Source organism: Garra rufa, chromosome 22, assembly GCF_049309525.1.
Source record: "Garra rufa chromosome 22, GarRuf1.0, whole genome shotgun sequence".
Classification (NCBI taxonomy): Eukaryota; Metazoa; Chordata; class Actinopteri; order Cypriniformes; family Cyprinidae; genus Garra; species Garra rufa.
The window spans coordinates 7522463-7550386 of NC_133382.1; the positions used below are offsets into that span (position 1 = coordinate 7522463).

At 34.9% G+C, this 27924-nt stretch overlaps 3 protein-coding genes across 4 annotated transcripts; 1 reads left to right on the top strand and 2 right to left on the bottom strand.

The window, feature by feature from the left end:
- Positions 1-373: 373 nt before the first annotated feature.
- dnase2 (deoxyribonuclease II, lysosomal) lies at positions 374-7580 on the bottom strand. Its single transcript, XM_073828709.1, has 6 exons — positions 7459-7580; positions 7079-7187; positions 5591-5750; positions 5017-5107; positions 3197-3361; positions 374-688 (listed from the first exon to the last, which is right to left on the bottom strand). The coding sequence occupies exons 1-6, from the start codon at positions 7502-7504 to the stop codon at positions 453-455; spliced, it is 807 nt and encodes a 268-aa protein (XP_073684810.1). The 5' UTR covers positions 7505-7580; the 3' UTR covers positions 374-452.
- A 3810-nt stretch (positions 7581-11390) lies between these two features.
- Positions 11391-24385, top strand: LOC141298239 (B-cell receptor CD22). Of its 2 annotated transcripts, none has more exons than XM_073828749.1 (11): positions 11391-11455; positions 11666-12022; positions 12615-12872; positions 14211-14480; positions 16048-16317; positions 19711-19980; positions 21263-21344; positions 21423-21471; positions 21562-21660; positions 22412-22539; positions 22635-24385. In XM_073828749.1, exons 1-11 carry the CDS (start codon positions 11398-11400, stop codon positions 22759-22761), a joined length of 1968 nt encoding a protein of 655 aa, XP_073684850.1. In that variant the 5' UTR covers positions 11391-11397; the 3' UTR covers positions 22762-24385. The 2 variants fall into 2 exon arrangements, with proteins under 2 accessions (XP_073684850.1, XP_073684851.1); XM_073828750.1 differs by having other exon boundaries at positions 22412-22516.
- A 351-nt stretch (positions 24386-24736) lies between these two features.
- LOC141298475 (sialic acid-binding Ig-like lectin 14) lies at positions 24737-27691 on the bottom strand. The gene is made up of 4 exons (XM_073828990.1): positions 27577-27691; positions 27029-27424; positions 25057-25156; positions 24737-24968 (listed from the first exon to the last, which is right to left on the bottom strand). The coding sequence occupies exons 1-4, from the start codon at positions 27674-27676 to the stop codon at positions 24944-24946; spliced, it is 621 nt and encodes a 206-aa protein (XP_073685091.1). The 5' UTR covers positions 27677-27691; the 3' UTR covers positions 24737-24943.
- Positions 27692-27924: the final 233 nt, after the last annotated feature.

Below are 27924 nucleotides of genomic sequence, written 5' to 3' on the forward strand. Positions count from 1 at the left end.
GAGTTGATTAAAACAGCTGTTCCCAAGGAATCAGGGTAATTAGGATGCTTTAGAACAGCTTGGACTATTTGGAATGGTATAGAACTTTGGATTTTCCCATAGACTGTGACAGTTTGCAAAGGGTATGAATAATTTTGGACATGCCACTTTTTGTTCAAATGTAGTTAAAAGCTGAGAATATTTTTTTCCACAATGATGCCTCTTGTACATTGTCTTATTATCTTTTGAGAGAAGCCTGTGTATTAAACTTGCTGGTTGAATAAAAGTAACTTTAAGTCAGAATTTGCCAGGGGTATGAATAATTTCGGGCTTGACTGTACTTGCATAGAAAAACGATTAAACAACACGTCCTCAACTTGAATGGAACGCATTTGTTTAACGAAAAGAGCTAAATGTTTTAATCTTGATCGTTTAACACATTTGACTGACTGGCGTTAGAGTGTCACATATTATCAGTATTGAAAGTGAGTCTTACCGTTGGCAAATGATGCACCTTTTGCAAAGCTGATGAACTCTGTTCCAGCCAGCGAGAGGAGTGAGATACTGCGATTGGATGGGGAGGGGGAAGTGTTGTCCCATTGGCCCAGTGTGTGTTTACAGAGCTGAGCCATAGCAGGTACAGCAGCAGCCAGTGAAGCAGGGATGCTACAGTCATATATGTGAGGCTGATTGATTTTCAACTGCTCACCTGTGGAAAGTATATCAGAAAGAAATAAAATACATGATAAAATAAATAAATAAATAAATTATATAAGTTTGTAATTAAAAACATTTTTATAATTATTATTATAAAATATATGAAAATATTATATTACTATAACAAAGACAGAAGACAATAAAATAAACATCAACAACGACAATAACATTGCTGTTGTTATTTATTATTATTGATAATAATTTGGGTCTGAAAATGTTATGTATACATCTATCACAATAGAAATAATAATAAATAACAACAACAGTCCAATAATCTTGCCATTTCTTTACAATATTTTTTTAAATAATAAAACATTGAAACAATTTATACATTTAAAATGAAAAATTACAATAAAATACAACAAATTTACTAAAACTAAAATAATATCTATAAAAACAATATATTAAAAAACTTTTACACACATTTATTTATTTTTCAAAAACAAACCATTGTGTAAATTACTTTTGTTAAAAATATTTTTAAAGTAATAATGATATCAAAAATAATTTGTATTTTTATTATTGTTGTTTTTATAATTATTATAATTAATAATAATAATAGGGAATATATTACCGAAAAAAGAAATTACATTATATGAACATTACCATAATAAATACAAACTACAGAAGATAATAAAACAAAACAACAACAACAACAATAATAATAATAATGTTTTGTTGTTAATTACCATATCACACACTATTTTACAGAAAATTAAGCCATTTGAAACCATGTAAAAAGGGTGTTTTAGCCTTTCTACTTCATGTCTGAAACATAACAGCCTTGGCTCGTACAAACTTTCCCAACCTTGTTCCTTAGAGACACATTCTGTATGTCGGCCTTATCTGACCCATTCATTTTAGGCCTTAGTTTCTCCACTGACAAGCTAATGAGCTGAATCAGGTATGGTTTGTGTTTGATTGGAAATAGTTTAAAATGTATACTGCTGACCTGCCTCCAGGAACAGGGTTGAGAAACACTGGCTTATTGCTTTATTACTATTACCGGAAAGTCTGATAATACTGTGATTTACAAACACAAGACTAAATGGACCTAAAGAGCAGCACAGTGAGAGGTGTTGTCACTATGGTTACTGTGTCAGACGGATTATTCTAACAGTCACTATGGCAACTGCATCCCATAAATGTTTTGTCTTTAGAAATTGCACATGAAAAGGTTAGGTGAGAAACATTTCAAGCAGCATCTCCAACATCAGACTCAATTCAAAACAAGCATATGAAAATGTAATACTCTAGTTCACTTTAACAATTCATATTTACAGTCACGAACTCTAGCGTTAAAACTATGCAAATTCTGTCATAATTTACTCACACTCATGTGATTTCAAATCTGTAAGACTTTCTTTCTTCCACAGAACATAAAAGAAGATATTTTGAAGAATGTTGGTAACCAAACATTTTTGGTTCGCATTGACTTCCATTGTATGGATAAAAAATACAGTGGAAGTCAATGGGAACCAATACTATTTGGTTACCAAGATTCTTCAAAATATCTTCTTTTATGTTCTGTGAATGAAAGAAAGTCTTACATTTTTGGAACAACATAAGTGTGACTGTTTACATTTGTCAGACTCACTTTTTTTAAAGGATTAGTTCACTTCCAGAACAAAAAATTACAGATAATTTAATAACCACCCTTGTCATCCAAGACTTCTATGGTGTATGAACTTCAAAAATGCAGTTTAAATGCAGCTTCAAAGGGGTTTAAACGATTCCAGGCAAGGAATAAGGGTCTTATCTAGCGAAACTATCACTCTTTTTCTTCAATAAATTAATATTTATACACTTTTTAACCACAAATGCTCATTTTGTCTAGCTCTGCGATGCACATGCATACTCTGTGCAATCCAGGTCAATACAGTTAGGGTATGTAAAAAAATTCACATCTCATTTTTTTCTTCCAACTTCAAAATCATCCTACATCCCTGTTTTATCTTTTTTTGTAAAGGGCGTTTGATCTTCTTTGCATGTTCACTTTGTTAACATTTGGTCGGTACTTCTGCAGTGATGTAGGGTGATTTTGAAGTTGGAGAAAATGAGATGGGCATTTTTCGACATACCCTAACTGTTTTGAACCGGACCGCACAGAGTACGTATGCACATCGCAGAGCTAGACTAAATGAACATTTGTGGTTAAAAAGTGTATAAATATTCCTTTATTTAAGAAAATGACCAATCGTTTTGCTAAATAAGACACTTTTCCCTTGGCTGCGATCATTTAGAGCCCTTTGCAGCTGCATTTAAACTGCATTTTAGAAGTTCAAACTCACATGCACCATTAAAGTCCACTATATGGAGAAAATACCTGAAATGTTTACCTCAAAAAATATTATTTCTTTACAACTGAAGTAAGACATGAACATCTTGGATGACAAAGGGGTGAGTAAATTATCAGAAACTTTTTGTTCTGGAAGTGAACTAATCCTTTAATGCGGAAAAGCCCACTTTTAATCACTGCTAATTTGTATTGGGGTCATACCTATGGTCTGAAAGCGCTCGAAAGGATATGTGACACAGATGAAGTTTTGTCCATTATTTATGCCAGAACTGGGGTATGAAAACTGTCCCTCTGATTTAGGAGGAGGGAAATGAGGCGTGCTGTGGACCAACCAGAAGCCCTGCTGTTTGTCGAAGACAACAACTCCTGGAACAAAGAAAAAGTGTTCCATTATAAGCATTTTAAGGGATTAGCTCACTTCTAGAAAAAAAATTCCTGATAATTTCATTTACTCACCCACATGTCATCCAAGATGTTCATGTCTTTTTTCTTCAGTCGTAAAGAAATTAGGTCCAAATTGCAGTTTAAGTGCTGCTTCAAAGGGCTCCACACGATCCCAGCCGAGGAATAAGGGTCTTATCTAGTGAAACGACTGGTCATTTTCTCAAAAATACTTTAATTTATATACTTTTAAACCACAAATGCTCATTTTGCACTAGCTCGACTTAAAGGGATGGTTCGGAGTAGAATTGACTTCATTGCTATGCACTCCGAAGCCCATCTAAATACCCCATCCAAAGTTTTTTTTACCTTAGTCGAACATTTATGGAGATATTAGAGTTTTTCGAATTGCTTGTTACAGGAGTGAATGGTACATGTGATGTATCTCGTAAATTGCACCACTAAACGTGCAAGTAATCTTACCAAACTTGTACAGTAGTGTAAATAGGTTATGTACTCACAAAACGTTGCATCAGAACATTTGTAAGTCCACCATGAGTGTTTTAAAAACACGTTTTACCCGAGAACTACTAGTCTCAGAAACTACAAGTCAACGTCACTTCCCTGGTTTGAAAAAAGCACGTAAAAGTCCTCCTACTACATCTGTGTGCATGTCAACTTGTAGGAGGTTTTTACGTGCTTTTTTCAAACCAGGGACGTGACGTCGACGTGTCGCCATTTGTAGTTTTTGAGACTAGTAGTTCTCGGGTAAAACGTGTTTTTAAAACACTCATGGTGGACTTACAAATGTTCTGATGCAGCGTTTTGTGAGTACATAACCTATTTACACTACTGTACAAGTTTGGTAAGATTACTTGCAGGTTTAGTGGTGCAATTTACGAGATACATCACATGTACCAATCACTCCTGTAACAAGCAATTCGAAAAACTCTAATATCTCCATAAATGTTTGACTAAGGTAAAAAAAAAATTTGGATGGGGTATTTACATGGGCTTCGGAGTGCATAGCAATTAAGTCAATTCTACTCCGAACCATCCCTTTAAGTCTTGCCTAATCACATGTGTGACGCATAAAGCGTACATGCAAAGAAAGTCAAACACCCTTTACAAAAAAGATAAAACAACGATGTCGGATGATTTTGAAGATGGAGGAGAAAATCAGATGGGGTTTTTCGTCCTACTCTACCTTTTTGAACCGAAGTACAAACTGAAATAAAAAAACTAACCACGTGTGACCTTACGTAATGCGTGAAGACACACATCGCAGAGCTAGTGCAAGACAAGCATTTGTGATTAAAAAGTATATACATTTTTATTTTTTTAAGAAAATGACTGATCGTTTCGCTAGATAACACCCTTATTTCTTGGCTGGGATCGTGTAGAGCCCTTTGAAGCTGCATTGAAACTGCAATTTGAACCTTCAACCCATTGGCCACCATTAAAGTCCACTTTCTGGAGAAAAATCCTGGAATGTTTTCCTCAAAAAACGTAATTTATTTGCGAACTGAAGAAAGAAAGACATGAACATCTTAGATGAAATGGTGGGGGAGAAAATGATCAGGAAATTTTCAATGGAAGTGACCTTCTCCTTTAAGTGGTTAACTGCACTAAAACTGCACCTTTGGTGTGGCCACAAGACCTGGATGCATCTCCAGAAAGCTTCTGTTGTGGTGGCTGGTCATTATATAAGATGTATCCAACCTCTCCACCCTGGAAGAAAGTTAAAGCTCAAAGCTTTTTCGTAATAAACGTGACTGTATGAGATCACAGGCCTTGTGAGGAGCATGTGATCTAAAGCATGAGTTCCTCTTTTATTATGAAATATGCATGCGCATTTAAAGTCAGAAATACACTTTTTAATTTCAGTTTGATCTTGCTGCATGTGCGTAAACAACAAAAACTTGTTTGGTATCTGATTTTTGCCGCTTTTATATGTGAATCTAAATCTCAGTGGATTTCAAATAGATTTATAATTAAACCTTGAGTTGTAATTGCAAACTCAAGTGTTTTTATAGTTCTGCAAAATTGGCAAAATGTGCAGACTACAGAGCAGGATAAGCTGAGTAAGCTTCTCTAAAATCAGTCGGAAAATGACTAATAATGAAAGAAGAACAGAAGATGGTTTAAGCAAACACGAACAGTTCACTTTTTAAATTTAGATACCTAATGTTACATAAAGAGTGTGACCTGTACCTCATATAAAGGCCCTACTGTTTGACCAACAGCACTTTGACTGTCATTAACTAAAGTCTTCCCTTCTGTCCATCCCTGAGTCTCTCCATCCATGAAAAGATACTTCAGCCCCTCCTGCACAGGCACACGACGTTGATGTGGGAGTTTGTACAAGTAATACCTGTAAGAAGAGACAGAAATAAGAGCTACATCACATTGATGATTACATTTTACCTAGACTATATTAATTTGATTTTAAGATTATTGAAGTATGTTTTACAAGAAGCCTTACAAGACATCATTTCAGTTTTTCTAATTCAATCTTTTAAATGCAAAGTATTACTTGCTGTTTGTGCAAATACTTACTAGCAGTTTCTTAGTTAAAGTTGTTTTAAAGTGAATCCTACACTAAATATAAAATAAACGATACAACAACAAAATAATTTTCCTATCATAAATTACAGTACATTTGTACTATAAAAATATTCTATTATTAATATTAACACAAGTACTATTACATTAACTCGCCATTTTTGTTTACTTAAAATGTTCTGTTGTGAATAATCAAGTTGTTTAATTATTATAAGGTCATAAAATGACATCTAAAATAATAACTGTTTTAATAATAATAATGATTTAATAACTTAAATAATTTAAACATTTTTTTTATTTCAAGTAGAAGCTGAAGTACACTACATTTTAAAAATTTGGTAAGGCAAGGCAAGGCAAGTTTATTTATATAGCACATTTCATACACAATGGTAATTCAAAGTGCTGTACATAAAAAGGAATTAAAATCACAATAGCATAAAAATCATAAAAATTTAAAATAATAATCACAACAATAAAAACAAAATTAAGAACATTTAAGATTAATTAATTAATAAGATTAATTAATGAATTAATATATTTATTAACCTATGATCACCAAGACTGAATTTATTTAATCAGTGATATTTTCAAATATTATTACATTTTTTTCTATTTTAATATTTTTTCAAATGTAATTTATTCCTGCAATGAAAAGCTGAATTTTCAGCATCATTACTCCAGTCTTCAGTGTCACAAGATCTTTCAGAAATCATTCTAATATGCTGATTTGCTGCTAAAAAAACATGTCTCATATTTATCAATGCTGAAAACAATTGTGCTGCTTAATATTTTTGTGGGATCCTGTTTTCAGGAATCTTTGATGAATAGAAAAATCAAAGAACCGTGGTTATTTAAAATAAATGTCTAACATTATAAATGTGTTTACTGTCACATCTCACCAACCCCAAACTTTTGAACAGTAGTGAACACTTGACACTGTTTGACATACCATGTCCACAACACAATCATCCTTTTAAGTCATAGACATAACACTGGGACTTAAAACTATGAAATATAGTATGAAAAATACTGATAAAACATATGCATGACAGTGTTCAAACAGGTACTGCTGTGCCCCAAAAGTGATTCAACCTGCTGCATGTTTTGTGTTTTTATGTAACTTAAAAATATACAAACCAGTCTACAGGTTTCCCCTGATCATCATAACATGACAGGGAGGAGGAAACTCCTCCTAATGCATGAAGGAGGAGCAGAACATGAAGCAACATGATGGAAGTGAAAGAACCTGTAACAGTACAATATGTATTTGCCTGTCAGGGTAAATCCAATGTACAAATACAACAACAAACCTTCCGGTTTTACTTTTACACTGTTAAAAAATTGCACGTTATGTAAATATTAACTCAAGCACAGTGTTTCATTGCACTTAATACTTAGTTTCAATGTACGTGTTATGTAGCTGTGCTCTAATAACAAACTGCATGACTGAATTACTAAATTGAAATAGCTAATAAATTATCAACGCTATACAAGTTTGATATAAATCATAACTTTACCTAAACGGAAGACAGGCATGCTGCTGAGAGTGAAAAAGTGGATCATGTCAGTCCATCAGAGAGCGAAACTTAATTCCTCATGTTGTCACGTGTAGCATGTCTATTAGTTTTGAAGTATAGACATTAGACAGAATAAGTTGATAGAATGGCGTTTAGCTTTAATCGTGATGGGAGTGGATTGGTGACTTAGCGTTTGTTTTCTTTGTTGGTCTGGTTATAATTATTTTCTTACTTGAACTTTCCACTGCTCATTTTAAATTCAATGATTTTACAGTTTCTCAGTGTCATTAATCGTGTATTTAATATTATTCACAGCGCTAGTAAAAACACAAACGAGCCCTTGTCACGAGGTAACTGTTACTTTTCTCATCGTCCTTCTGGATGAACCAATCACAGTCGATAGTGGTGAGTTGATCAGGTGTTTTTAAAAATTCATTTTTAGCTATTGCTGAGGCGGATTTTCATTTGTAGTCCAGATGACAATTCTTTGAATTAATGTATTTAAAATCTACAAATGTTTTACTGTACAATTGTCTTTAACGAAGCACTAAAATATCCAGAGTTTTTGAATAGCGCTCAATGGAGTTTTCCTTATCTTGAGCGCCATTGCGCCTCCTGAAGGAAGACCGAGTATCTTTTTATTTACTGCCATACAGATAAGTGCAGATCAAGTGAAATAACCGCATCTGAACACCGGAAGCGATTTCTTTTATGAATATTAATATGGTACTTAACTTTTGGTTACAAGGCAGAGCCCTTCTGTAAGTGAGATTTGTCTAATGTTCATAAGCACTGGGAATCTACTTTCAAAACAACATGAAACAGAGCAATTATAATGAGAACAATTATTGTTTTTTGTGTTTTATTTTGTAACGTTAAGAAATGCTTTAGAAAACATCTAAAAGCACTCATAAAAATAAAATAAAATCAATTATTTCTGTGCTTCTTTGAAGCTACGGAATATTCAACCTCATGTCATAAATGTATTAATTTTGATGGCAGTTTGAAGTCAAGCTTGATCTGCTTATTAAGTAGTTAATTCAGCAAAGTATTTCTTTCATTTCCTTCTTCTGAACTTCCCTTCTAGGATGTTTCTTATTAAAGTGCGGACTAATTTAGAAACGGAGTGAAAAGAAGAATCATCATTTTTTGCCTCTTTCAATCTTATTGTTTTAAAAAAATCACATTGCTTTTAGTCTGTATTTTGTAGTTTAAGACTACGAACATGTAAACACTAAAGGCCCCAAATTTGAATATTTGTGCATATGAGTTGATGCAAGCAGACAATATATATATATATATATATATATATATTACTAGTGTCCCGTATGACAGATTTAAAGTCACACTTATTTTCGAAGCTGCAAGTGGTTAGTTTATTATTTTATTATTTATGGTTAGTCTATTAATGCAAAATGTTGCCAGCAACCTGTTAGTATTGCACTTCAAGTTACACTCATCAAGTAAGATGAACAGATTTTGCTTTTAATATTAATCTTCTACTGGTATGATATAAACCTAAAATCTCACTACATTCTGTTTTCATTCACGAATGTTCCTCTTTAAGAAATTGTATAAGATTACATTTTCTGATGCATTTCCTTATTCTTACCACAAGATGTCGCTGGGGTGTTTAAAAACATGATCTTATATCTTCATGCCACCCTGAGGTTATAATCGTAATTACATGAGCACAAATACAGTTACACTGTCTTGACCATAGTTCTTGTAGCCAAATTATTTTTTCTACAGGAGGGTTTTTGCTCGTGGATACTTTTTTTTCACAAATACCAGTAAAACTTTTGCTCCTGTAATGAAGCCATGGTTAATTTCCATTAAACATACTCATGGTTACTATGCTTTTACAACAAATAGTACAGTTCAACGCGTGTTCCTAAAGTAAAACCATAATTTATTTGAATAAAAGAGTGTTTTACTTGTGGTTATGCTTTCACAACAAAAACACAAGTAAAATATTGTTCCTGTAGCAAAATATAGGTGTCCATGTGGTTACTATGCTTTTACAACTAATGTTTGGTTATGGTTTAATTTATTTAATTACGATAGTTTTACTTGTGGTTACTTTGCAACAAATACTACAGTTCAACTCTTATTCCTGTAGTAAATCCATAATTTATTTAAATAAAGGTAGTTTTACTTGTGGTTACTATGCGTTTACAACAAATACTACAGTTCAACATGGGTTCCTGAAGTAAAACCATAATTTATTTAAATAAAAGATAATAAATAAAAATAAATAAAAGATGTAGTAACTATGAGTTTTACTTGTGGTTACAATGAGTTTTCAACAAATTCCACAGTTAAACTCTTGTTCCTGTAGTAAAATCTTAACCTATTAAAAAAACAAAATACAGTTATACTTGTGGTTGGTATGCTTTCACAACAAAAACACAAGTAAAATATTGTTCCTGTAGTAAAATATAGTTGTACATGCGGTTGCTATGCTTTTACAACTAATACTACAATTTAGTTATCGTTCCTGATAAAACCATAATTTATTTGAATAAAAGAGACTTTTACTTGTAATTAGTATGAGTTTTCAACACATATCCCACAGTTAAACTCTTTTTCCTGTAGTAAAACTGTAGTAGACTTTCATAAAATATAGTTGCACATGTGGTTACTATGCTTTTACAACAAATACTACAGTTCAACACGGGTTCCTGAAGTAAAACCATCATTTATTTTAATAAAAGATTTACTTGTGGCTATAATGTGTTTTTAACAAACCCCACAGTTAAACTCTTGATCTTGTTGTAACATCTTAACAGATTTCAATAAAATACAGTTTTACTTGTGGTTATGCTTTAACAACAAAAAACATTATTTATTTAAATAAAAGATAGCTTTACTTGTGGTTACTTTTCAACAAATACTACAGTTCAACTCTTATTCCTGTAGTAAATCCATAATTTATTTAAATAAGGGTAGTTTTACTTGTGGTTACTATGCTTTTACAACAAATACTAAAATCCAACTTTTGTTCCTGAAGTAAATAATTTATTTAAATAAAAGATTGTGGTTATTTGGGGATAACATGAGTTTTCAACAAATCCCATAGTTAACTCTTGTTCCTGTAGTAAAACCAGATTTCAATAAAATACAGTTTTACTTGTGGTTACTATGCTTTCACAACAAACACTACAAGTTAAATATTGTTCCTGTAGTAAAATGTTGCTTTACCTGTGGTTTCAATAATTTTACATTAAACACCACAGTTAATCTCGTAGTAAAACCATAAATTTAGCTATATTATGATTGCTGTGGTAAACCCATGGTTAATAAAAAAAAATAAAAAAAATCTGTTGTTTCTTTAGGTTTTTATTTTTTATTTTTGAATTATCTCAACACCTCCAAAACAGTTTCTTTTTCAACTTTCTGAAAAATGGCAGGGCTGTGAAACCATTTCAAGTCTTTAACATAAGAAAAGATTTACTTTTTAATTAAAGTAGCCGGCAAAGTCAATGTGTTTTTAAAGACATGCATCCTGCTGCCTCAGTTCCCATTAACATGTTTTCTGTGTGTGTGTGAACAGGAGGGATGTAGATGTCAGCAACTTGTGGTTATTTCCCTGTGCACCTTGCTGAAGGTGGGCTAGAGTTTCACTGGAGACAGGGACAGAGTTTAGCAGCTCAGAGAGACGGGAGGTGAGACAGTGGGATGGCCAGCCGCCTTTCACCACCCTTCAACTTCTGCTTTCTCTGGCTCAGCGTCCTACACTGTGCGTCTGGTGCCATTCAGCTCCCTCTTCAACACATGTGTGTGTCCATGCGACCACAGACGGGTGGCTGCGCTTGCTGAGGAACATTAGAACCAGGTACTCTTTAACATCTTATAGTACATCCAGGATCTAATTTCTTGATTATTCTTGAAGTTAATTATATAATTTCCTTGTTTCTACACACAAACAGGGCTGAGATGTGGGTGCGTGTAATTGTGACCTCTGTGCTTCTTCTGTCAAGTCATTTTTGGACAGGTATCTTGTGTTTTTAATACAGATAAATGCATGTATATTGCAGCTACTCTGAGTCTAATCTGTGCACTTATGTTACCTGAGTGCCCTTGGTGCACAGGTTATTTATATTGTATCGATCAGTGTTTTTTCCTGTTTTTATCCCTCACGTCAACAGCGCGCACCTTCCTAAGGTCAATGTCGTCCTCTGATTACTCTTCTGTTGCTTTATAGGAGTCGGGGCAAGTAAATGGCTGGTGTATTTCTCCAGAACAGACATATGCGCTTGGGCCGGGACTACCACAACGCTGCCGTGCCGTTATGATTACCCCTCGCCCTACAGCTCCACGCGGGTCATGTGGTTTCACATCTCTGCAGAGGGCCGACGGGATGTCGCCTATCATACTGATGGGAATTTGTTGAACCCCTCGTACAGAGACAGGATCAAATACATGGGGGGCCACAAAAGATGCAGTTTGCAGATCACGAATGTAAAGCTGAGCGATGTGGGAACGTACCATTTCAGATTCGAGGCCGACAACCAACAGGGCCGATGGACCTCTCCTGATGGGATCACACTGTCCGTCACAGGTGAGGCCACGTTTTAAAGGTCAAAAGTGTAATATTTTAAGTGTTTTTATGTTAAATAATAACCAGTTTTAATATCTAGATGCATTTATATATTGGAGTCAGTACAATTTACAATACCGTTATTCAGCAGAAATGCATGAAATTGATCAAAAGTGTCAGAAAAGACTACGAAATAAAAAATAATGAGAAGAAAAACAACATACAGTGTTTGCACTAAAAACCAGTGTGCTCATAATTAAGATAATACATTCAAATAATATGGCAAGACACACTAATTTGCAATATCAATAAGCAAAACAAGCTGTTTTTGTACAGCTAAAAATAGCTGGACGTGGATGATACCAGAAGCCAGACCCATACAGATTACAAATGGCTGCACCCGCTCTTACAGAATTAAAAAGGTGGATAATTGTGGCTACACTTTTCCACTTACAATTTTAATAGAAAACCTATAATTAGAGAGAAATTAACATTTTTTTTTTTTTTTTTTTTTTGTTTGCATATAATTGTTGAGAAAACCCACCTGCTTCTTTCTGAAATAATTTAGTATGTTGCATGGATCTAATGTAGTGAAATCTTGTCCTGGTTCCAGAGCTTCAAGTTCACGTGCATCCACCAAGAATAGGCAACATGTATGCTGCTGGCGAGACGGTCTTCCTGAGCTGCGTGGCGCGAGGCTGTGCCGCCCCTGGCAGGAACTTTGCCCTTTATCGGAATGGGATCAACTTGGGTCAGTCCAACAAGCTGTCAGCCATCTATAACTTTGACAGTCAGCATGCAGGTACCTACACCTGCCGTCCAATACCACCTCAAAATGTTCATTCCCCGGGAGTCACCCTAGCTCTTGGATGTGAGTATTCTGCATGCATATAGGCAGTAGTTTTGTAGTTTTCAGTAGTTTGTACAGTTGAAATCAAACATTTACATATACCTTGAAGAATCTGCAAAATGGTAATTATATTACCCAAAAAAGGGATCATACAAAATGCATGTTATTTTTTATTTAGCACTTACCTGAAAAAGATTTTTCATGTAAAAGATGTTTACATATAATCCACAAGAGAAAGTAATAGCTGATTTTATAAAAATTACCCTGTTCAAAAGTTTTCATATACGCTTCATTTTTAATACTTTGTTGTTACCTGAATATTCCACAGCTGTGTGTGTTTTTTTTTTTTTTTTTTTTTTTTTTTAGTGATAGTTGTTCATGAGTCCCTTGTTTGTCCTTAACAGTTAAACTGCCTGCTGTTTTTTAGAAAGGTCCTTCAGGTCCCAGATTCTTTGGTATTTAAGCTTTTTTTTGTATTTGAACCCTTTCCAACAATGATTGTATGATTTTGAGATCCATCTTTTCACACTGAGGACAACTGAGGGACTCATATGCAACAATCTTAGAAGGTTCAAATGCACACTGATGCGTTAAAAGGAAACATAATGCATTCAGAGCCCTGGGGTGAAAACTTTTGGAATTTAAGAGATCAGGGTAAATTTAACTTATTTTGTATTCTGGGAAAATGTAAGTATCTTCTGTAGCTTCTGGAGGGCAGTACTAAATGAAATAAATATGATATTTGGACAAAATAAGACAAATGTACACATCCTCATTCCATTCAAAAGTTTACACCCCAGTCTCTTAATGCATCGTGTTTCCTTCTAAAGCATCAGTGAGCATTTGAACCTTCTGTAATAGTTGCAGTTGAGTCCCTCAGTTGCCCTCAGTGTGAAAAGATGGATCTCAAAATCATACAGTCATTGTTTGAAAGGGTTTAAATACACAAAAATGCTGAAAAACTAAAGAATCTGTGGGACCTGAAGGGCTTTTCTAAAGAACAGGTAACAGCACAGTATTAAGAATCAAGGGGATGTAAACTTTTGAACGGGTTCATTTTTATAAATTCAACTATTATTTTCTCTTGTGGACTATATGTAAATGTATTTTATGTGAAATATCTTATTCAAGTCAGAACTAAATAAAAAAAACCCACATGCATTTTGTATGATCCCTCATATTTTGGTAAAGTAATTAACATTTTGCAGATTCTGAAAGGGGGGGGGGGGGGTAAACTTTTGACCTCAACTGTAAAACTTGTAGATACAGTGATTAAAGCATGGTGCTCAATTGAATTCTACCGTCAGTCGCTCTCTCCCATTAGAAACTGCATTTCATCTCTATGTTTCTCTGTCTCAGATGCTCCTCGCTACACCATGGTACAGATCACCCCTCGAGAGGCAGTCAGAGAGGGCGACTCGGTGACTTTGACCTGCAGTAGCGATGGAGCTCCGCCAGCAGAAAGTTTTGCCTGGTTCAAAGAAGGAGAGAGTGGCAGCATGCCAGACAGCTTTAAACCTGAGCTGAGATTGTGGAGTTTGGACTACAGGGACCATGGAGAATACTTCTGTGTGGCCCGCAACCCTCTCGGCACAGATCGGTCCAGACCAATTTTACTCAATGTTACCTGTAAGTTGACTCTTTTTTATATAGCCAAAAAAAAATTATTTAGGCAGTGTTAGTCTGTTTGCAAACACTTTAAAAAATGATGCTTCTAAAAAGGGGTTTTCACAGCAATTCAATAGGAAAAACATTTTGGTTCCCCAAAGACACTTTCACTGAACAGTTCCTAAAGGAACAATGTATTCTTAGTGTAAAGTACGTAACTGATTTCATTAGCATGCATCTCTAAATATAGCAGCTTTTAATCTGCAGGATGTTCAGTTTATCAGTAAATAGGTCAAAATGACAGTCTGTTTTGAAAATGTCACCAGACATTTAAACTTTGCACTTTCCCTAATTAGACATATATGTCCATTATACTGTAGCTGATCTGTTGTCTTTGTGTCTGTGCAGAGATGTCTTTCAGTTGCTGGTTCTTGTGTAATAACTTTAATTTTGGCAGGACATTATGTCACATTGTCTGCCTCTCTCAAATAGATCAAAGTTCAAATCAAGTGTACATATTTAGGGAAACCGGAAAACCACATGATGCTCAGCCATAAAAAGGAGTATTTACTTCCTGTTTTCACTTGTTAAGTCAAACATACCTAATAGTACTAAGGGTTAGGGGTGTGTTTAAATTATTTGGTATTAAACTTGGGTACGTGACTTGTCCCACATTGTTTATTCTGTGGGCATGAATGACTAATACCTCAAATTGTACAGTTTGTGTAGGACGTGTGCTACAGCTTTTCAAAAGGTTGAATTTTCACCTGGTTAATGTTAAAACATAGACATATATTGAAAAAGAGAACCATCCAAGTGGGTGATTTTGGAGTGAGAAGTATGCAACTCCCTAAAATACTTTAGCAACTATGGCAATATGTTAAGAGCTTCAAACTAAAAATTAAAAAAAAAAGTCAGAATTGCGAGATATAAACTAAATTATGGGAGCAACCCTGCTGAAAAAAACAGATATTACCATCCTAGGCTGGTTGGCTGGTTTTAGCTGGTTTAAGCTGGAAGTAGCTGGTTTTAGCTGGTCTCCCAGCCTGGCCAGGCTGGTCAGGCTGGTTTTAACTGGTGGTTTCCCAGCCAGACCAGCTAAGACCAGTCTGACCAGCCTGGAAAATTGGCCAAAACCCCTCGAAAACTAGCCTGCCTTCCAGCTATGACCAGCTAAAACCAGGCTGGCTGACCAGCTAAAACCAGCCAACCAGCCTAGGTTGGCTGTTTTTTTCGCCAGGGAAACCATATTAAATTGATTGAAAGTGACAGTTAAGATTTTATTTTGTAATGTTTTCAACATTAGAATGATTTCTGAAGGATCATCTGACACTGAAGGCTAATGATACTGAAATTGTAGCTTTGCATCACAAGAATAAATTAAGTTTTCAATGTAAAAGAAAAACAGGTATTATATAATTTTACTGTATTTCGTATCAAATAAATGCAGCTTTCTTTCAAAAACAAACAAATCTTACCAAAACCTTTACCAAAACTTTTAAACAGTAAGGTTTTTTGAGCAATGACAGTTTGTAGTACTTATTCTATGCTTTGATTTATTATAAAATATACTTATATGTGTTTCCAGACTCCCCAAAGAACACAAAAATCCTCATCAGTCCTAAAGGAGACATCATGGAAGGGTTTTCTGTCATTCTGACCTGCAGCAGCAATGCTAACCCTCCCGTGGAAAAATACGCTTGGTACAAAGTGAACAGCGGTCAGCCCTGGACCAAAGGCACTGCGCAAAATCTCACTTTTCCTATTGTGCGTTCCTATCATGCCGGACAGTACTACTGCACTGCATGGAACGTGTTTGGCATGGGGACATCACCCACCATTTCCCTTTCAGTGCTTTGTAAGTTTAATATTATACACTTTATTTTAATGCGTCTTCTGGTGTCATCCATTTCCAATCATTTTAGAGCTTGCAATTCTGAGAAAAAAGGCAGAACTCTCTCTTTCCTCGGCTTATTCCCTTCTACTCAGGGGTCGCCGCAGCGGAGTGATCCGCACAACTGATTTGGCACATGTTTTACGCCGGATGCCCTTCCTGACGCATTCACTCACACACTACGGCCAATTTAGATTGTTCAATTTACCTATGCATGTCTTTGGAATTGTGGGGGAAACCGGAGCACCCGGAGGAAACCCACGCAGGGCAAAAAAGCAGAACTGTGAGATGAAAAACTTTATATCTCACAATTTTTTCCTCAGAATTGCAAGTTTATACTTTAGATTTTTTTTGTTTCAGTCACTGTATAAAAAGATACAAAATTGCAGCTTTTTATCCTACAATTCTAACTTTATACCTCACACTTCACACTTTTTCTTTTTTGCGATATGTAAACTCTAATATCTCACAATTATAGATGTGACCCTGGACCACAAAAGCAGTCATAAGGGTACATTTCTTATATTGATAAATAATAAGTAAGCTTTCCATTGGTGTATGGTTTGTTAGGAAAGGACAATATTTGGTCGAGATACAATATTTGAAAATCTGGAATCTCTGGAATCTGGAATTACTAATCACTGTAGGACATTTACAGAATATCTTCATGGAACATAATTTTGGGCATAAAAGAAAAATCGATAATTTTGACCCATACCATGTATTGTTGGCTATTGCTACAAACATATCCATGCTACTTACGACTGGTTTTGTGGTCCAGGGACACATATCTGTGTCTCTATGTTTATGTAGGACTCAGAATTGTGAGATAAATAAAAAGTTTGAATTGTGAGATAAAAAGTTGTGTTAAGTCAAACGTACCTAATAGCATTGGTCATACTTAGGGTTAGGGGTGTGTTTAAATTATTTGGTATTAAACTTTGGTACGTGACTTGTCCCACATTGTTTATACCATGGGCATGAATGACTAATACCTCAAATTGTACAGTTTGTGTAGGACATGTATGCTACTGCTTTTCAAAATGTTGAATTTCACCTGGTTAATGATAAAACATAGGCATATATTGAAAAGTCACATTTTCTGGTTAAATAAACATTACTTACTCTGTTAGAAAAAAATATTTTTTATATTTATATTTTTTTCATTAATAATGTTTTTAAGCTTTTTACATTTATACCAAAATAATAACTTAAGGCAGTAACAATTTAAACAATATATTTTATTTGTAAATTTATTTTCAGCTATTCTGTTTAATAGTTAACTTACTTTAAAATTTTTTTTGGATCATCAGTCATTAAAATTCAGTAAATATTGGTCACAGACACACATATTTACTTTAAATTTCACCAAGCTGATTACTCACTACCCCCCCCCCCCCCCCAACGATTATGTTCTCATCTCATTTCAAAGCTTATTTTTGACATAACATCTAAGTGTGTATGTTGTTTACTTACAGTCAAGCCCAAAATTATTCATACCCCTGGCAAATTCTGACTTAAAGTTACTTTTATTCAACCAGCAAGTTTTTTTTTTTATTAGAAATGACACAGATGTCATTTCACAGATGTCACAGATTCATTTCATTCTCAATAATGAATATAAAAGCCTTTATTGGCAATCAAATGCTTCCTATAACTGCTGACCAGCTTTTTGCATGTCTCCACTGGTATTTTTGCCCATTCATCTTTAGCGATGAGCTCCAACTCTTTCAGGTTGGAGGGTCTCCTTGCCATCACCCTGATCTTTAGCTCCCTCCACAGATTCTCAATTAGATTTAAGTCAGGACTCTGGCTGGGCCACTGCAAAACGTTAATGTTTTTGTCTGCTACCCATTTCTTCATCACTTATGCTGTGTGTTTTGGGTTGTTGTCATGCTGAAATGTCCACTGGTGCCCAAGGCCAAGTTTCTCTGCAGACTGCCTGATGTTGTTGTTGAGAATTTTGATGTATTGCTCCTTTTCATGGTACAATTTACTGTGATTACAGTAGGTTCCCTGGTCCACCGGCTGAAAAACACCTCCAAAACATTAGGTTCGCATCACCATGTTTGACAGTGGGGATGGTGTTCTTAGGGATGGTGTGCTTCTCCTTTTTTTACGCCAAATGAAGGCTACACCTTTGTGGCCAAACAATTCAATTTTTGTTTCATCTGACTATAAAACAGAAGACCAGAAGTCTTCTTCTTTGTCCAGATGAGCATTTGCAAAGGCCAAGCAGGCTTTTGTGTGCCTTATCTGGAGAATTGGTGTCCTCCTTGGTCTTAGCCCATGGAACTCAGCTGTGTGCAGTATCTGTGGACTTTCTGCCTTGAGATGTTGCCACCAGCAGTGCCCAGATTCATCAGGATGGCCTTGGTGGTGATCCTTGGATTCTTTTTTTTACCTCTCTCACTATCCTCCTGGCCAGCACAGGTGTCACTTTTGGCTTCCGACCATGTCCTCTGAGATTTTTCAGTTTGGAACGTCTTAGATATGGTCTTATAGCCCTTTTCTGACTTGTGAGCAGCCTCAATGCACAGCCGCAGGTCCTCAGTGAGCTCCTTTGTCTTAGCCATTTCTGTCCACAAACCAACTGCAGAGAGCTTCTGTTTTTCACCTGTTGAGTTGATTAAAACGGCTGTTCCCAATGAATCAGGGTAATTAGGATGCTTTAGAGCAGCTTGGACTATTTGGAATCGTATAGAACTTTGGATTTCCCCATAGACTGTGACTGTTTGCAAAGGGTATGAATAATTTTGGTTAAAATGTAGTTAAAAGCTGAGAATAATTTTTTCCACAACGATGCCTCTTGTACATTGTCTTATTATCTTTTGGGAGAAGCCTGTGTCATTTCTGGTCAAAAAAAAAAACTTGCTGGTTGAATAAAAGTAACTTTAAATCAGATTTTGCCAGGGGTATGAAAAATGTATATTGTTCATTTAGACTGATTCGCGAACATGCATGCATGCAAGAGACAGGATTTATTGCATGAACCAATCACAGCCGATCATAACCAGTCATATCCAATCATACCGTGATGGAGGCATTGCCTCCTCTCATGTAACTTCCCCCATTCATTCTCAGTTACCCCCACCAAACCCACAGCACGCTTTAGGAGATCTGTTAAAACACAATGGGCTCAGGGGAGTCGAGAGAGACATGGACACATTTAATACACTTATTCTAAATATTTACTTATTCTAATTACTCACACATTCACAGAATAGCTTGCAAAAAAGTGCATGCTGTACCTGCTTTTATATACCGCTATAAACTGCTAAATTTTTTATACCTCAATCTGTTTGTTTCTTTCATTTAACCTCCCCACTTCTCTCTCTGTCTCCTTCTCTCTCTCAGATGCCCCCAAAAACACCTCTGTGTTGGCTCGGCCTTCCACTGTGATCGAAGCGGGCAGCTCGTTGACGCTGACCTGCATCAGTCAGGCCAATCCGGCAGTGGAGAACTACACCTGGCATCGGATCAATACGGCTGACGCCTGGGAAACTCGATCAGGTCCCAGCTACACCATTGCTGAGGTCAGCCCTGGAGCCAGCGGCCAGTACTACTGCGAGGCCCGCAACCGCATCGGAGCGCACAGCTCCCCGGTTCTGACAGTGAAAGTTCGAGGTCAATGCATTACACAATTCAACAACATGTTTACTGTTTGTTTGTTTGTTTAAGCGTCAAACATCTACCTCATTTAATATGTGATATTGTATATTGATATTGTTTCTTTAACATTGGTTTTATTGCTTTTACTGCTGGTTAAAAATAATTCAATTTAATATACATAAACATTTAATATATAATGTAAATATAATATGCACACAGTACCACTAGGTATTTAAGGATTAGTTCACTTCCAGAATAGACATTTCCTGAATTTACTCACCCCTATGTCATCCAAGATATCCATGTCTTTCTTTCTTCAGCCGGAAAGGAATTAAGGATTTTGAGGAAGACATTCAGGGATTTTTTTCCATATTGTGGACTTCAATAGGGATCAACAGGTTGACGGTCCAAATTGCAGTTTCAATTTAGCTCTACACGATCCCAGGTGAGAAATAAGGGTGTTATCTAGCGTAACAAAAAAATTATTTACATACTTTTCAACCACAAATGCTCATCTTGCTCTGCGTTGTGTGACAAATTACATTATATCACGTTGGAAAGGTCGTGCACAGTTAATTATTCTTCTGTGTACTTCGGTTCAAAAAGGCAGGGTAGGACGAAAAACTCACTTTTTCCTTCATCTTAAAAATCACCCAACATCGTTGATTTACCTTGTCAACACTGGGTCGGTACTTCCGCCTACGTTGAACTAGTGCAAGACAAGCATTTGTGGTTAAAAAGTATATACAATTATAATTTTATTTTAGATCTTTTTGATAGATAAGACCCCCCTTGGGGCAGCCGTGGCCTAATGGTTAGAGATTCGGACTTGTAACCCAAAGGTTGCAGGTTCGAGTCTCAGGTCCGGCAGGGATTGTAGGTGGGGGGAGTGAATGTACAGCACTCTCTCCACCCTCAATACCACGACTGAGGTGAGTCCCTTGAGCAAGGCACCGATCCCCCAACTGCTCCCCGGGCGCCGCAGCAATGGCTGCCCACTGCTCCGGGTGTGTGTTCACGGTGTGTGTGTGTGTTCACTACTGTGTGTGTGCACTTGGATGGGTTAAATGCAGAGCACAAATTCCTTGTATGGGTCACCATACTTGGCCTCACTCACCCCCCTTTCCTTTCCTTTCCTTCCTTATTCCTCGCCTGGGATCGTGTAAAGAACTTTGAAGCTGCGTTGAAAGTGCAATTTGGACCTTCAACTGGTTGATCCCCATTAAAGTTTACTATATGGAGAAAAATCCTGGAACGTTTTCCAGGATGATTGAGATGTTGTGTTTTATTTGTTCAGGCCGACTTAAGGTCATCGCATTAGCGTCTGCAGTGGGCGTTTCTGTTGGGTTGATCTCACTTACCGTGGTCGTCATGATCAGGTGATTTTATGTTTGCTGGCTTTAATAGTAAATATCTGATATTTTCATCTTACACACGTCATTTCATGTCTTTTTCAGTAAAAACATGCATCGTGTGGACACTGAAAATCTTGAGGAAGAAAAACAGGTAATTTGTATACATCTTACTCTGTCATCGATTAGTTTAATCTAACCTAAAATGATCATACTTATTGAATCCCTTGTTTTTTTGTTTTAGTGTTCACCAGTAGTTGACTTACCAGTGGACAATACTGTGTTTAGTGAATCAACTTCAGAGACATTTCTCCTCAAGAGCACAAAAATGTCAGACATTCCAGTAAGTAGTATACAGTAGAGGTCAAAAGTTTACACACACCTTGCAGAATCGGCAAAATGTTAATTAATTGACCAAAATAATCATACAAAAATGCATGTTATTTTTTATTTAGTACTGACCTGAATAACATATTTCACATAAAATATGTTTATATATAGTCCACAAGAGAAAATAATAGTTGAATTTATAAAAATGACCCCAGTCAAAAGATTACATATCATATGCTTGATTCTTAATATTGTGTTGTTACCTGAATGATCCACAGCTGTTTTTTTTTTTTAAGTTGTTTAGTGATAGTTGTCCCTTGTTTGTCTTGAACAGTTAAACTGCCCACTGTTATTCAGAAAAATCCATCAGGTCCCACAAATTCTTTTGTTTTTCAGCGTTTTTGTGTATTTGAACCCTTTTCAACAATGACTATATGATTTTGAGATCCATATTTTCACACAAGGACAACTGAGGGACTCCTATGCAACTATTACAGAAGGTTCAAACACTCACTTATGCTTCAGAAGTAAGAACGATGCATTAAGAGCCGGGGGTGAAAACTTTTGAACTGAATGAAGATGTGTACATTTTTCTTATTTTGCCTAAATACCATATTTTTTCTCCATTTAGTACTGCCCTTCAGAAGCTACAGAAGATCGTTTTTCCTTCTGCTTGTGATGCACTGAGCGTAGTCTTAATATTAAGGATGGATAGTATATGAATTGAGTGAACGCATGAGTCTTTTATTTTGTGCCTGTTTCAGGAGGAGCCGGAGGAGATTTATGAAAGTTACCACCCTTCCATCGTGCCTCTAAAAGACGAATCCACTCAGAGCGCTGAGGACCAGGGAAAAATCAACTACATTACGGTGCATTATTCTCGCATGCCCAGGTTAAACACAATTACACAGTTCATGTGTGCTGGTTTGCGCCAGTCCTCTGTTATACTAAGATCATAGATGTTATGTTTGTCATTTTTATTTACAGTCGGGACCAGGCAAAGGTTACAAACATACCTCTAGATGGAGAGAAGAAGCTCAAAGATGGTCCTAATGTTGTTTATAGTGTTCTCGCCAAGCAACCAAGAGATGAGATGAAAGAGTCTGGAGTCTAAAGTGGTGAACTGATGGAAGAAATTGTGCAACCACACAGGGATTTTTTTTAAACAACATGTACTTACAGAGCACGCATGGACCACTTGATGTAGGCTGAACATTAGAGACTTGAAAATAGGCCACACAAGCAGAAGAAATCTCCAGTGGATGTGTAATTGTGTCCAGCTGCAGTTTGCTCTAATAAAATCCAGCTGCTCAAAACGATACGCTACTGTTTAAAAGTTTGGGGTCAGTGAGATTTTTTTGAATGTTTTTGAAAAAAAAATCTCTCATGCTCACAAGACGACATTTCTTTGGTAAAAACAGGTACAGTTGAGGTCAAAATGTAACACATTGCAGAATCTGCAAAATGTTAATTATTTTAGCAAAGTAAGAGGGATCATACAAACGCATGATATTTTTTATTTAGTACTGACCTAAGATATTTCAGATAAAACACGTTTACATATAGTCCATAAGAGAAAATAATAGTTGAATTTATAAAACTGACCCCTTTCAAAAGTTTACATACTCTTCATTTTTAATACTGTATTGATACATGAATGGTCCACAGTTTTTTTTTTTTTTCTGTTTAGTGATAGCTGTTCGTGAGCCACTTGTTTGTCCTTAACAGTTAAACTTCCTGCTGTTATTCAGAAAAATCCTTCAGGTCAACCAAATTCTTTGGTTTTTCAGCATTTTTGTGAATTTGAACCCTTTCCAATAACGACTGTATGATTTTGAGGTCCATCTTTTCACACTGAGGACAACTTAGGGACTCATCTGCAACTATTACAAAAAGTTCAGATGCTTACTGATGCTTCAGAAGAAAAAACAACGTATTAATAGCCAGGGGTGGAAACTTTTTGAATTTGAAGATCAGGGTAAATTTAGCTTATTTTGTCTTCTGGTAACATGTAAGTATCTTCTGTAGCTTCTGAAGGGCAGTACTGAATGAAAAAAAGAATATATAATATTTAGGCAAAATAAGAAAAATTGACATCATTCTGTTCAAAGAGTTTTTGGGACCTGAAGGATTTTTTTTTTACTGACCGCAAACATTTGAACAGTAGTGTATCTACTATATGCTTGAGTGTGACATGAATAAACCCATCATAAAAAAAATCATCCCACTTAAAAACTGAAATGATAAATCACAGGAAGCCCCAAATAAATAATAATTTCTTACAATGCCAACAAAGTGTCTGTTGTCATACATTCTCTGGCGGTAATACACAATTTACTACAATTACTGAAAATTAAATTAAAATGCATACTGATCTGTTACTATTTAAGAAAATTGATCTTTGACTCTCTTTGTCATACACACACACACACACAAAGAAAAACAATAGCTATATGCCCTTTTTGCATTATTCACATATCAAATTACTGTGAAAGCCTGTTTTTACCACTGATTACACATTTTAAAAATGTAATTGTGACTTTTTATCTCACAATTCTGACTTTTTTTCTCTCTGAATTGTGAGATATGAACCCGCAATTGCACGTTTTAAAGTAAGAATTGTGAGATATAGTCACAAATCTGACTTTTTTCCCTCACAATTACAAGTTTGTACCTCGCAATTCAAACTTTTTTCTTGCAATTGTGAGTTTGGATAAAGTACAGTTTTAAGGGGGGAAAAAGACTGTTTTTAGAATTTATAACAGTTTATAACACACAATGGAGTTTATATCTCACAATTCCAAGAAAAAAGTTACAATTTCGAGATAAACTCGCAATTCTGAAAAAAAAAAGTCATAATTGTGAGTTTATGTCTCGCAATTCTGACTTTATCACTAGCAATTGTGAGTTTATATCATGCAATTCTGACTTATTTCTCTTTTTTCTTTTAACAACCTGGAACTGTGTGAAGGTTCTTCACAAATTAAATGGTAAGTAAATAACAACAGATGATCATTTTTATTTTAGGATGAACTTTTCATTTAAATAATGTCTCATCATTTTTAGCAAGTGAGGTGTTATAAATAAAACCAAGTGCTTTTTTTTTTATTAAAATTACGTGCTATGCAGAAAATAATACAAATAGATAAATAATAGACTCAATTCAAAGCAATTGATGCAGAAATGCATAAAATGAATGTTAAAGTAGCACACAAACAGCAAAAAAGCAGAACTGTTGGTTTCCATCTCTGTTTTGAGCAGAGTCACAAGTATTTTTTTTTCATCCTATAGCCTGTTTAAAGTGATCTTGACCTCTGTCCCCTGAAAAACAAAGCCATATTCCATTAGTTTCAAAGACCAGAAATGATGCCACACAAGACACTCATTGAGGAAATTGAGCTTTGCTTACCGTGACTTGCGTCTGATGAATACCACAATGCCTGCTATTATGATAACCATAATAATAACTCCAAGCACAATGCCAGTAGTGGATGAAGATGCACTTCTTGCTGAGAACAATTTAGAACAATTAAAAACTTGCAGATATTATACCATATATTATTTTACATACTATTTAAAAAGATAATAACAGGGTTGCTTACAAATCACATGACTTCCTGTCTACCGTAACTTATACCACAGTATTCACACATTTTAAAGTGTCTGTGCTAAATAATGTCATGTTAACCAGTCACAGTTTTTAAAATAAATCTCCCGCAGAGAAGGTCATGAAAGCAAGACAGATTTCTCTGAGGAAGTGCCTCTGTTTTGTGGAAATGTGTTTGGTAATGTCTTCTTGTGAAAAGCTGACATTTGCTGTGGCTAACTAAGGAAGTTTTGCTTACTCTCTGTGTTAAATAACAGGAAACAGACAGAAGATATTGGCCAATCCATTTGTTGCCGCTTTTTTTTTTCTTGTCTCACACATGTTCATGTCAACATTCAAGATGCTTAATTGTAGACATGATTTGGATTTTAAAACAACTATATTTCATTGATGTGGGGGTTCACAACTAAAATGATTTTATATTAATACTAAATTAATGCTTTATTTAATAAACCTGCATTAATATGAACTAGCAATAAATAGTTTTTTAATTAACAATTAGTAATTTAATTAACAAAGATTAATAAATAATGTAACAAATCTATTGCTCATTTTTGTTAATAGTTAATGCGTTAACAAACAGTAATTAATAGTAAGACTTTTGTGTAAAGTGTTACCATATAAATTATATAAATGCTGTGGTCAGTTTTATATTTTATGTGAAAATGTAAAAACTCAGAAAGATATAATAATAATAACAACAATAACAACAACAATAATGATGATAATAATATTTGTATTATTATTATAATTAAAAAATATTAATATTATGAATTAATTATTATGAACTTTATTTTGTCCATTTTCATTTATAATATATTGCAATAATATTGTAACATTGTTAATATTAATAGCTGATTTTTTTGTTATTTTATGAACAATAACAATGTATAATGAACAATTTTAACATTAAAACATTATAACATTACATAATATTTATATGCTAATGTACATGGTCCATGCTCTTGTCCAATATAAAAAAGTAAAGAGCATAATAATAATTAATTATATTATATGTGAGTATTATATTAAATAAAATTATAATAATTTATGTTCCGTTTACATTTTTTTTTGCATGTTTTAGGATTTTTTATTTATATTTTTTTACATTTATCTTTGTATTTATTTTATTTAACATTTAGATTTAATATTTCATTATTAATAGTAGCTGCTACTGTTGTTTTAATAATAATAATAATAATAATAATAATAATAATAATAATAATAAACAGAGATTTGAAAATATTAGGATATTATTTAAAATTGTGATTTCCAGGTTTTTTTATTTAATTTAATTCTCATCCTAAAATGATTTTTAAGATATACACAGAATGAAAATTGCTAATGAGATCTTAAACATTTTGAAAATATTAGGACATTTTAAAATTGTGATTTCCAGGCTTTCCTAGAATTAAAATTTTACATTTTTTGTGTCTGCAATATTTTTTTTTTCTATTATTATTTTATTATTATTATTTTTTTAAATTCTCATCCTAAAATGATTTTTACTGACAAATGATTTAAAACTTTGAAAATCGGCAACTTGAATGCACTTCTCACACTCTAAATAATAAAGAGGTTTTTTTTTTTAAGTTAATGAAGAACGTTTAACATCCATTATAGTGGAAAAATATTCTTTACACTAAGAAAAAATGGTTCTTTTAAGAAGATTTCACTGAAAATTTCTTTGGAGAACCAAGAATGGTTCTTAATGCAAAAAAACTATGAGGGCATTAATTAATATTAATATGAGAGCATAAGAGACTGTTCTTACTTTCTGTCTGTTGTGTGACCTGTAGATTCACTCCTTTCTGTCTTGGTAGCTTGGCTTTCAGGTGATCTGTGATGAACCGGAACACGTACACACCGCTGTCTTCTGACCTCAGATCAGATATCATCAGAGAGCAGTTTTTGCTCCCTGTCTGCCCCAAGTACTGGACTCGGCCCTGGTAGGAGAGCTCAGGGAATATCCCTGCACTGTGGTACAAGTATCTGGGAGTAATACAGCGGCTTTCATTCAGACACCACATCTCAGACAACACCTTTCGTGGAATTCCCTGGTCGGACTCCTCAGGGTAGTCATAGGTGCACTGCAGAACTACAGAGGAACCAGGAGGAGCATAGAGTGGCTCTTCAGAAACATGCACTATCCAGTCTGCGGCAAGAGCGCCTGAAATGGAAGCATATGAGTAAGTCTGAAGGAATCTAACCAGAAACAGCTGGTTCTACTGTCTGAACAGCCTGTGCCGGCTGAAGAAAATTGTATACTCTCAGCCTTAGAGAATTTTGCTGTAGAACCAAAACTTCTGTAGTAAATCTTACCCGAAAGAATGAAAGACATCAGGGTCCATACGCCTGCAAGGAGATTTGTAAACATTGTTGCAGCCTTGAGCATTTCCTTACAGTGTAGATGTGAAAACATCACCCTTCTGGTCTGGTTTTCGTTCCTCCTCCTTCTTTGTCGTCATTTATTATGTCACTGTTTCCTGCTTGTTGCATGATTTTTTTTTTTACATTTCATGTTACTATTCCTATGCTGTTATTTTATGAACATCAACAAACTACTACTAATAATTCTTTACATTAAAATGAATTTTACTTAATATTTAATGTTAAGTATTTTTATTTTATTATCATAAAATATTAAATTAGGCCTAGAGCATACATGGT